Source organism: Cydia splendana, chromosome 4 (assembly GCF_910591565.1).
Source record: "Cydia splendana chromosome 4, ilCydSple1.2, whole genome shotgun sequence".
In the NCBI taxonomy this organism is placed as follows: domain Eukaryota; kingdom Metazoa; phylum Arthropoda; class Insecta; order Lepidoptera; family Tortricidae; genus Cydia; species Cydia splendana.
This window is the reverse complement of record NC_085963.1, coordinates 4,564,563-4,577,211: the sequence shown is the minus strand read 5'-3', so window position 1 is coordinate 4,577,211 and position 12,649 is coordinate 4,564,563. Positions and strand designations below refer to the sequence as shown.

Below are 12,649 nucleotides of genomic sequence, written 5' to 3'. Positions count from 1 at the left end.
GTATAAAATTATACCTATACTCGCCGCCTGCAACAAAATTGAAACTTATAACCGCGCACGAACCGTGAATCTCCTTTGCGCGAGTGCCATGTGACACGACTATCGTGCGAGCCGAACGGCCTGCATTGCCATACGCCTGCCCTGCCCGGGAGGTGCGCCGGCCAAATGTACCTAAACGGCGTAGTGATACCCCCCTGGTTTCAGCTGATGGTGGGGTCTGTGGGGAACTGGATTCGGAAAAGTATCGTGCATTGGAACTTTCTGCACGTCTTCATTGAACGGATTTTTCCGAGTATTTCGCTATAAACTAAACTTCCAAAAAATAGGTCTGATGGACACGTTTTTACTCTTTTCTTCATCTTTCAAATAAAGTTCTTGGAAGAAGACTTTAATACCTTGAATTGACCTGTACAGAATTTATAGGTTTGTTAAATACTTGCATATATGCTATAGTTATATGTTATTGAGACCTGAGCTATCACTCAACGTGAAGAAACAACTTAAAACTAGGGCTCATCAGTTTCGGTCCGCGAGTTTTTGGCTTTCGGCTTATGGATCAGAAAATTTAGAGGCTCTAGAATACAAAATACAACTTTGTATTCTGAATTAAATCAATAAACAGACGTTTCCGGGCTGGTGTGGTGAAAAGTGAAAAATATTGAATTGGAAAATATTTGTACGCCACTAATTTGCTTCGACAACACGTAACATGTTTACATAAAAAACAGGCGTGTTATGGCTCAATATAGCTGAAAGCTATGCTGAGCTGATAAATTGCTGAACAAAACTGAAACGGATATAATTTAATATAAATGTACCTAGTTATCAATTCGCCCCACCCGACCTTCTATTATGTAAGTCAGTTGAAAATGGAGTCCACAATTTTGTTTTGAAAAATATGCAGTCGTATTGAAAATTACCTGCTTTTCTTAGAAGTCGGTTCAAAATAAGCATTGAATTAGGTTCACAATAAAATGGTGTGACGTTAGTGTAACCCGTGGAGCCTCCAAACGGCTCAAGTGTAACCGTTCGGACTCGGACAATAGGGCATTCATCTTACGTCGACAAAAGATGCGTGAAAGGATCTTTGTATCATTCAGGCGCACGTCGGCCCGCCTGCTCCCTCCACCCTATGGTAATCCGCCCCAGATTTACATGACACCCAAATGGAAATTCAGTTTCGCTTAATAGAATAATTTATATATCGAATCTCGCTAACATATTCCATAAGTTTGCATTTCATCGCGAAAAATTAGCAAGCGATCTGAAACTTAAATAGAAATCCCGAATGGCTGATGAGCGCTCGGCGAACCGTTCGACGAACGTGTTTATCCAATTTGGCTAAACGGCGCGGGTCGAGACGCCAAGGGCCTCCGAGTCCGAGGGCGCGCAGACGGCCGGCTGCAGCGACCTTGGCGCGCCCTACTGGCCCGGGCATGTCCTGCTCAATCACCGCTTCCGCGACGTCTCCTAATCGCGAGAGAAGCTATAGGACAGAATGATCGGAACATAAAGAGATTCGAGGGCCTTTTTGAAGGGGCAGGGCCGGGTCGGCGCGCAGACGTTCTTGCGCAGCGGGTCGCGGGGCGCCCGGGGGCGGCCCAGTCCCGCGCCGAGCGCCGCTCGGGCCGGCCGCGTCACGAGCCGCATGAGCGCGCCGGAGTGCTAGCGCAGGTGCGCGGGTGTGGTATGCCCGCGCGTCGCCGCCATGGCCCCTCTGCTGGTGGCCTTGGCGCTGATGACCTTGCTGCCCGGTGAGTGAGGGCGCGCAACAGGCTGCGCCGCCCCCGCGTTTGTTTACCGTGCGGGATCGATGGCGTGACGAGGTGTTGTGAGTGTGACCTGGATGAGGAGCAGGAGGTAGAGGTAACGGTTACAGCGAGTGCCGCCAGCCAGGATATGTCGCATTTTTCTAGGGTGTAAAATTGTCAGGGCTCGCCTGTGGAGCCCGGTGACGAGCCACGTGGTGGCAGGTAGACGCGCCGAAGCCCGGTTACAGTATAGGCAATAAAACGAACAAACTCCTTTACGAGAGCGCCCGCCGCGCCTGATCCGTGCCGCGTATGATAAGATGGAAATTTTATGTTTTTTGCTCTTAGGATTTTATGGTTCACCTTATTGAAGCCGTCTTAACCCTGATTTCCTTCGACTTGCCTGTCTTTTTGATAATATTTCCATTTTCTCCAAGAAATATATTAGAGGATAACAGAAAAGGTACACGGTTTTTCCTGTGGGTAGATCGTAAAGTTGGTTTACTGTAGGGTACTTGCCTAGTTAGCTATGACAATATGCAAAGACACAATCCATGTTTTGTTACGGTTTCAAACCTAAAGCCTTTGTTTTCTACTCTAATTAAGCAAAAAACAAAAAAAAATCGATTCTGTACACATAAATCATGCAGTTATTTGCAAAACAAGAACCTTAACTGCCAACACTTTATATTATGTTTTCATGAGTCTGGCGCAAAATTCACACACGTCGTTAACAAACGAAATGGACGCTCAATCATAATCTCATAACTTACGTTACATTTCTCCTTTGATTCATAAGTGTCATGAATGATGGTCGGCATCTATCAACTGGATTGTCCAAATCGGCGGGCAGCCTGAACCTTCATTCCCATTCCTTGCATAATACTTACATAAGACAAACCAGTATACGTTTGTGCTCCGACTATGCATAGTTGTTACAGTTCTCGGGATCGCAGGTGTACTGGTTTGGCTGAGACAAGCGCTTTTTAAGTTATGCTAATGAATGCCAGGTCTCCATCGCTCACTAACTCATTCCCTCCCATCCGTTACCATCCAATTCTGCTGGATAATATTCCACCCGCCGTCATTTCGCAAACATTGGATGGGACGCCATTTGTAATTTCCCAGTTATCCCGCTATATGGAAAAGTTTGCATTTCAAAATTGAGCACAGTTTTAATGTAAAGAGAACCACTTGAGATTACATTTTCATAATTAGAATGCGAATTAAATCTTCGTTCATTCCAGTGAATTTAGCTGCATAATAGCTAAGTCTTTCTCAAAATACTGAGCTAAAAGCCAGCCTATTCACGCTATTATACCTGGTGGTAGGTTTACCTAATGGGTGTATTGCCGTGCCAGGGTACGGTAAACCCATTAGACCCTAGCCCGTAGCATTTACCGTCAGTATGGCCACGAGTAGTTATACACAGAGTGTGCAATAAACACTAACGAGCTAGAGCACACGTAAACCGCGTTGTGCGATTTATCAGCTCGCAAACTTTACTGCCTATAATAATCCAGTGCTTCATAAATTGTTGGGTTGTTCTTGGAACGACACCAACATACTTTTTTTTGCTTTATAGCACACTGTAAGTAATCGCAAACTACGAGTATGAACGCTTGCAACCGTGAGTGTCATTATGCGCGTTGTGGAAACTAAAAGTAAATACTTAGGTGTACAAAGATTGACATGTTAAGGAAAAATACGATGGATCCTCAAGGGCTCGCAACCATATATATGTTACCGGTAATGTTAGAAGGTTGATTAAACTTAAGTTTACCCGGGTATAACTAGTATTACCGAAGCCTTTTGGGTAAAGTCCGAAAATTTAAACAACATTAATCTGTATTCGGGGTTTACCCGTACACACCTAGGTCTACCCAACACTGGCTGGGTAATGATGTAAAAGTTGATTTAATTTTCGGGCTTTACCCAAAAGGCTTGGGTAATACTAGTTATACCCAGGTAAACTTAAGTTTACTGACTTAAATTAAGTATACCCGTGTAACGGGTAATGCTAGAATATTAAGTTAACTTAGGTTTATCCGGGGTTACTTAGTACGAGTATTACCCAAGCTTTTTGGGTAAAGTCCGAATATGAAATAAAAATTAATATGTGTTCGGCGTTTACCCGTACACACCTGATCAACAGTAACTTCACTTTTAAAAATAACTTGTGTTTGATTTTAGTACCTGCACTTTAAGACGCAATATAAATAAGATGCCTATAAAGAACACTTAAGTTTCATCAAATCTTACATTACCTTAACCTTACCTATGCCTATAGTTAGTTTTTTTAGCATTAGAACAAAGACTACGCGATCTTGACGTGTCTTTTAATTGAAAAACGCTTTTTAAAATCAGTACCTAATACTTATGAAAGCAAAAGAATGTAAATAATCGTATATGATTCATAACTGTTACATATTTGCCGTGACTTATTTTTCAAAAGTGTTTTTCAATAAAAAGACATGTCAAGAAGTTTACCTTTTTTCTAAAGCTAAAAGCGCACTATAGCGAGGCGTTTCAAACTTCTAAAATCTGTTATTGAATCGAATTATTTGCCATCATCATCACACACGCCAAAATACAAGTACAAGCAAGATGCATGGACAGTACCTAGATCAAAACTGATCAAAATAAGTCGAAACCGTCATCTATTTTGTAATTTGAATTCGCTTCCAGGACATTACCTTGCATACGCCTAGTAATAATAGGCAGTCGATATCCACGTAGCGTAATGCGGTGCGATACTAATGGCACGAATGATCGATGCTGCGACAGACGGACGACGGGTATCGCCCGTATGACTGATGAACTTTTAATGTGCCGACTTAACGATGTAGGTGATGTTACGTGGGATGTTACAATATCATACACGTTTTGGAAATATGGTGAATAAGTGAAAGTGTTAAGTCAGGAATGTAGGCGGACGCATCGCAGTTTTTAGATAACAAGTCGCAGTGGCGAATTTGTAGTCTTTGCCACCCTAGGCCCCAGGCTTTATAGCCGCCCTTTTCGCAGCACCCATCATATTGACTACATTTTAAGTTATTTCTTGTTATCATCAGCGGATTTTTTGTCACAATTTGCCGCCCCTTATTTTTTGCCGCCCTAGGCCTTAGGGCAAATCCGCCACTGACAAGTCGTAAATACTAGTTCAGTTAATGGATCGATCAAAAACGCGAAAATAGCTAAAAATAAGACAGTTATGATAGGTTAGTTAAATAAGGTACACGTCTGATGATATACATACATATAAACTATATTTAAAAACCAAAATAGGTACAAGAGTTATTTGTAAATAGTGTTTCGCAGTGGTAAACAAAACTTTAAGTCAAGAATCTCAAAAACGTTACCTACAAAATGTTTTCAAAGATACTTCCAGCCATTTCACGCCAGCCACTAGCGCACTTAGTTGAGCCAAGTCAATTAGCAAGACTACATTATTAATTCAAACTAGCTAGCGTTATTAACAAACCGCCGTAAAATCTTTATTTCGGTATTATCATAAAATCTCAATACTTAAGTAACGTTGAACTTAGCTTCACTTTGATACTATTATGGCTCGCTCGTTATCAGAAACTACAACAAAAAGCGAGCGAGTGCGCCATCAAAGTTCGCTGGAAAGTGGTTACAAGTTTTCCTTTGAGCTCTACAATGGCCCAACTATGATATCCGCAGATCATCTTCCTAAATCGATTATACCCGTTTTATAAGTTTGCATTGAAACTGTTGGCTCGAACGTGCCCGGGACGGCGGCCGGAAGATTGGACGCTGCTAGTGTAATATCCGAGCATCACTGCTGCATATTCGGTGTCTATTAGACCAGCTCTGCTTTAGTTATGGTCATAGGGTCCCTTTGCGTTTTATCCAGTGTTATCGTTGTGTTTTTACAACTTGTAGTTTCTTTATCAAATGTTAAGCCTAGTAATTTTAAAACTAAATGTCAGGTATTTATTTTTAAAATCTAGAGTGACATGCCATGTAGAAAACCTTTAGTAAATTAGAGATCATTTGTCAATTGCTACATGTAATTACAAATACAGTTAAAGTTTTTTAAAAGCCCTTGTAGTAATAAATAATTTTAGATTTACGGCCCGATTCGAACTTTAAGATACGTCAATTAATAGATCTAGAAACGATATGTATTAGATATGTCAGTGTCAAATGTGACGTTTCTTCAAACTAATACGTCACCTTTGACACTGACACGTCTAATCCATATCGTTTCTAGATCTATTAATTGATGTATCTTCAAGTTCGAATCCGGCAGTTAAAATTTAGTTTATTTAAAGTGCGGCACTAACTTAACAGAGTTAAATATTTAGACTACGTTTTAAGAGCTAGCGTGTAAGAGATTGATAATAAATTCACGAATAAAATGTGTCTCAAAGAGACACGGACTACAGCCGGAATGCTCAGTTAAGCCCATCAAATATGAAGGTCCCACTTTGCAGATAACATGCGATCGTTTGTCAGTCGCGCAGCTCAGAGCCGTTTTATTTAGCCACGTGATAAAGATAAAGAAAGTTATGTCAGGATAAAGACAATTGGTCTCGTTCTTAAAGAGATATTCGGTTTAATGAATTGGTGCTTAGACACATCAGATTTATTTTATTTGTATTTTTATTGCCCATTTTTAACAGCGGCTTGATTCAAGTAGATAAGGAATAAATTGAATATATTTGGCACATTGTCAGCAGGATGGCTCACGCTAGACCGGGTCGGGGTTTCCGGCGCTTCGTTTTCTATGGAAAGTGAATCCAATCAATATGGAGGAATCTAATCAATCAAGAACCCTGAAAACAATACACTCCTTTTTTTGGCCAGTCGTGTAAATAATAATATAATACAATATAAACATATAGGTATTTCCAAAAGTAAAGATAGACCAAAGAAAAACCAGAGTAGAGAAACTTCTCGAATAATTGAGGATTTTTTTATCCCGTAAACTCGAAATCGAGCAGAAATCTCCATTACCTGTAAGCTCGATAAATGTATAGCTCCAAAGGCCTAATTGGCGGCCATATGTGCCTAAAGGCCAGACATGCCGGGGCTGCCCCCGCATGCCGCAGTTATGAGCCCGTTTATGCCAAGATTCAAAATTAAATTTAATGGATAGTTGGCGTTTATTACTTTTGATAGGTATGTTGTGCTGTTACGGTTCTGGTGAGCGGCGAATTTAAGTAATAACTAACTAAACTAACTACAACTAAAGGGACTTTAGCTGAAGTTGTGTCGAAGAATGTCTGATCAGTTTCATATTAAGACTTCTTAAAAATCGTGTGGTAAATCTATCATATCTTAGGTGGCCACACTTTTTAAATTATCATCATTATTGTTCTTAAAAGCCTGGCTCTTCTCTCTGCCACAGTTTTGAGCTCCTGATACGTCACTACGTTGATTTTTTCTTTGGCCTGGTCCAAATACGCACGTCTGGGTCTTCGTCCTCTGCCTCTGTTTTTTTATTCTTCCTTCAATTATAGACTTTATGTAAGTATCGTGACGTATCAGGCTCTTATCTTCAAATAACTTATAATAATTTAGTACAATGCAATTCTATAAAATAAATACTCTTTGCATGCGACTGCTCGGATATCTATGTGGCAACAGGTCTAAATCTTGGCTAGAAAGTAGCGCTTAGTTGTACACCTGAACCAGCATTCCAATAATCTGTTAGTTAATACACAGGCAAATTAAATTAGAATAATAATTTAATTGGCGACGCCATCGTCACAAACACCTGAACTCTTTGAAGTTAATCAAAATAACCCTTCCGAAATGCAAACTGAGTCACACGAGAAACTCACGATGCTGCATTCCAAATTAAAACTTATTAGGGTGTACGCTGCCTGGAATGCAAATGAAATTTAAACGTATTATGAATATAATCTAATTTGTTCTATTTGGAACAGGCAGAGTAGAATACCTATAAATCAGTCACATCGAAAATGCCACATTTACGAGTATGTTGGTAGGGTAGGACGGGGATGTTTGAAACACATTATGTTTAACCGCCTGTAACTACTTATTTTATTTTTATAGTTAGAAGTTAGAAGGGTATGGGCCTGTATTATTAAAGGTGATTTATTGACCGAAGCGAAGCGAAGGTCTACGTTTTGACTCGGGCTTTTTTGCTTTTGTATGTCCGGATGTTCTCCTCTACGGATCGCAATTCTTAACCGATTCTCGTGAAATTTTGTAACCGAATTCTATGAACCGATAAAAAATTTTTGTCGAGCCGGTTTTTGAAAATTTTTCAAAATGGAAAAGTTATGATAGCTCGCGCTCATACAAATAGTCGTATCGGTATCATAAGAGTGTATTCTTTTTGAGACATGTTTACAGATTAAATGTCAAAAAATTCAGAAAAATTATTTCGCTGGTTTTGGAGGTATTAAGATATTTAGTTTTGTATGTCCGGATGTTCTCCTCTACAGGTCGCAATTCTTAACTGATTCTCGTGAAATTTTGTAACCGAATTTTATGAACCGATAAACGTTCGCTTTTTTTGTTTGCACAGAAGGTCTGGGTTCGATCCCCAGTAATTATATGCTGGGATATAACTTTTTGTATTTTTTTTACACTTTTCGTATTGTTGTTTTTTTATTTACTATATTTTCATCGTGCCCAATAAGATATGCTCGCGAGGTCTACAGCTCACAGAGCCACTACATGTGGTTGGTGACGTAATGATAGGGAATTAAAGAGAATGTACAAGAGTGGTTCAATTGACCCCAATAGGTGTGTTATTTGAAAGTCTGTTTTATGTTAACATCTTATATATTCCTTTATTACCTACATGTACCTACTGTTAGTAGAAACAACCAAAACCACCTTAAAAAGCTTTTAAATAGTTGTGTTCAGATTACGATCATTTTAAATAGGTACCTTGCCTGCTTAGCTACTTTTACCGCAATTTAAAAGCAAAGCCAGCTAACGATATTTAAGTAAAAAACCTGTTTCACAACACGCGCAACTTTAATTTCTTCCTCTGAACTTAACCTAAAAACATACATAACTTTTAAAACGGCCTCCAAATCTCACAAACGGCGCTTCTTACCCCGGTCACGTGGCCCAGCTTTGTATATTTAATCTAGGGCCGACGTTAAAAACCGGCCACCGTCCGACGTGAGCATTTCACTTTTCGTGGGATTATATTTTGCAAAATACTAAATAAGAACCAAAGTAACGCCAACATCAAATAAAATGGCTGGAAAGTAATTGAGAAGGAGGAGTATTTTGTTGTGCATATTTTAGGTGCATTCAATTTAAAATACAAACACGCTTTTGTGGTTAGGTGTCCAGAGTCAGTCTCCAAAATGTACATAATACGAGTATTGAGAGATAAATTGAATTCGCTCTGCGCAGCGCGTCGTAAAAGCTGCCTGTGGCCGATACGTCCCGACTGTCAATTGTTCACGACGTCGCCCATGCACGTTACGTCCAAGTTCGAAATTTCGAACTAAGCACGGCGCTGTCGTCACTTTCGATACTTTCGCAACTAAGAATGAGAGCACAGAGCAAAGTGATCGAACTTCGTAGAAAATTCTGCCATTATCGTAAATGGGATTTCACTTTGAAGCGACGGTGCTTTGTTTTCTGAAAGAAATCTCAGGTGAGCTGTGTAATTTGCTAGTCTCGACTGTAGATAGGTACTGTTGATAAAGATTCGAGGCTTCTTTCTCATCTTTAAAATTTAACTCAGTTTTTAGAAGTCAAACTTGAGTTCTTTTATAATGTTGGAAATGTACAGTAGAAACTCATGTCTCTACATATTTAGACTATTACATTTTTAGAATAGAAATTTACAATCCTTTTTTATACTGTAATAATTTAGTTAGATACACAAAGTTTGACGAGGACTTTTTACCAATACATACTCTAATTTAGATAGATCTCTCAAATAGATGATGGGGTTTTTCTTATAAGTTATAAGACTCGCATACTTTTAAATTGTGCTTCAAAATACTCACAAAGGACTTAAGACTCGACAGTCCTTTAGGCGTCCTCGTGAAAGTGAGTCGAGTACTTCAAATGCAATGCCACCTCCACCTCCAGGTGTAATTAATTCGTAACTTTTTGCACCCGAAATAGCCACGGCCGAGGGGAGAGAGTTTCAATTAGTGCGGGTACACCAGTGGGTACACTTTTCACCGAGATTCGGGCCCCTATTCGCCACCGAATAATAGGAGTTAAGATGTATGCTTCCAAATTGCTCCCTTACGTAAAATTTACTGTATCGTTTTGCTTCCTTTTTAACCGACTTCAATTTCATAGAAGGAGGAGGTTCTGTATTCGGTTGTGGCTATTTTTTTTTTTTTTTTTTTCTATGTACGTTCACCGATTACTCCGACATCCGTAGTCCGATTTGAGTAATTCTTTTTTTGTTTGAAAGGAGCTACCTCCGAGTTGGTCCCATTTTAATTTGGTTCTGTTCTGATGATGGGATCCATGAGGAATTGAGGGAACTCCTCAATTTTTAAAGGCACATGCATGGTGTTTTGGGCGTTTTCTTAAGCAACTCGAGCATTTTCTCCCGAAAACCACCAATTTGATGAAGTAGACCTGATGATGATGATTATTTTGATGATAATGATGATGATTTCTTTAAATGTAAGTATGTTCAGCGATTACTCCGGCACCTGTGTTCCGATTTGAGTAATTCTTTTTTTGTTTGGAAGAAGTTACCTCCAAGGTCTTTCCGTATTATTTTTGGTTCTGGTCTGATGATGGAATCCATGAGGAATTGAGGGAACTCCTCAATTTTTAAAGGCACGTGTTAAGTGATTTCGGGGTTTTCTAAAGTAACTCGAGCATTTGCTTCCGAAAACCACCAATTTGATGTACTGCAACTGTAGCCTTACCACGAGTTTGACATTGACACATTCGTTATTCGTTTTCAAAATGATAAATAGAAACAATAAACTTTTGGTTGGTTTGTTGAACCCCTGCTCGTTAGGTACAAAGCATGATGAATTTATAGTAGCAATGCAAAACCATTCAGTCGACATTATGGCTATATGTGAAACATGGCTCAAGGAAGGGCAGAGCGCACGCGCACCCGTTGTACCTGGATACAAACTAAAGCACGTCGCCCGACCTTTAGATATGCGGTCACGCGGTGGTGGAGTGGGGTATTATGTAAGATGCGGTATCAATGCGCGCGTGTTAACTCATCCCGTTACAAAACCCATCGAACAAATGTGGCTTAGTCTTAATGTTAGGGGTGCGAAGGTCGCTATTGGTACTGCCTATCGCCCGCCGTGGATGTCTGTTGACATCTTTTTGGACTCATTGAGCGAATCTGTGAGCTCATTTGCAAATTATGACTTTACAATTTTACTAGGAGATTTTAATATTAACATGTTAAATGCAAATGATGGGAGTGCGCAAAAATTATCGAATTTTTTACGGTGTTTTAACCTTAAACAGTATGTTGACCAGCCTACACATTTCACAGACCACAGTAGTACACTTTTAGATCTGATTTGCACCGATGCACCAGTATCTGTCACTTCCGTCGACTACATACCGGACCTTAGTGCGCACGCATTTGTCACATGCAAAATCAACATTAAAATGGAAAAACCGGCTCCTAGATTTATTACGTATAGGCCGCTCAAGGAAATTAATTTAACTGCGTTCGAGCGTGATCTACACAATATCAAATGGGAAGATGTAACTACCCTGCCTACTATTGGTTCAATGGTACAATTATTTAACTTTTACCTTATTTCCCTATTTAACGCACATGCTCCTCGCAAAACCACTTGTATTAAACCACAGAATAGTCCATGGATTACTAATACAGTGAAGAAGATGATGAGTCTACGCAACGAAGCTCATAAGAGGTACAAACGTACAGGATTGGATGTGCACAAGCAGTATTATAAGGATCTTAAACTTCTAGTCACCACTGCCTTATGCAATGAAAAGCGTGCGTATTTCTCCCAAAAAGTCAACTGTTACGCTAAAAATTCAAAAGTTTTATGGAAAAACTTAAAGAATGACGTATTTAATGATCGCGAGAAACAACTACCCAGCCTTTTTAATGACCCGAATATAATCAATCGACATTTTCTTAATTTACCAAATAATAATCCAGTTCAAATTAGTCAACTTACTTATTTTGAGTACAATAGGTTTAGTACTTCAAAGTTCACCTTAAAACCAGTAACTGAAAGCCAAGTATTAAAAATAATAAATAGTCTTAAGTCTAATGCTCAAGGAATCGATGGGGTTACATTGGACATGTTAACTCTTACTTTGCCTCATACTTTGGCAGCTATTACCGCGATAATGAACAAATCTATTTCTACCCATGAATTTCCCGATGCCTGGAAGGTTGCCGTGGTGCGCCCTATTCCTAAGATCCCTGATCCTACTCAAGTCAAAGACCTCAGACCTATAAGCATATTACCTTGTCTCTCTAAAATCCTAGAAAAAATTGTTTGTCAGCAGCTTACAACCTATTTAGAGCAAAATAATATATTGCCAATTTATCAGTCAGGCTTTCGTAAGAACAGAGGAACGGCGACAACCCTGCTCGACGTTACTGATAATATTTTGGAAGCTCAGGACCGGGGACAAGGTACTATACTCACATTATTGGACTTCTCCAGAGCTTTTGATACTATCGACATTTCGCTCTTGTTGTCAAAGCTATCATATTACGGTTTCGAAACTGATACCTTGAAATGGTTTGTAAGTTACCTCAGTAATCGGAGCCAGCTAGTTGAACTTCAAGCATCTAATGGTAAGAAAGTCGTATCTGAAATACTTTCGGTAACTAGAGGCGTGCCACAAGGTTCCATTTTAGGTCCAATATTATTCATATTGTACAGCAGTGACATAATTCATGTAATCAAACACTGTAATTACCATATTTA

General features: G+C 39.6%; 1 protein-coding gene across 6 annotated transcripts in view; it reads left to right on the top strand.

Annotated features, from left to right (window-relative positions):
• The first annotated feature begins 1,507 nt into the window (after positions 1-1,507).
• Positions 1,508-12,649, top strand: part of LOC134789693 (neuronal acetylcholine receptor subunit alpha-7) — a 170,527-nt gene continuing 159,385 nt past the window's right edge. For all 6 annotated transcript variants that reach the window (XM_063760301.1, XM_063760303.1, XM_063760299.1 and 3 more), the window contains exon 1: positions 1,508-1,754. In XM_063760301.1, the coding sequence (XP_063616371.1) occupies positions 1,709-1,754 (46 nt within the window). In that variant the 5' untranslated portion in view covers positions 1,508-1,708. The remainder of the gene's footprint in view (positions 1,755-12,649) is intronic.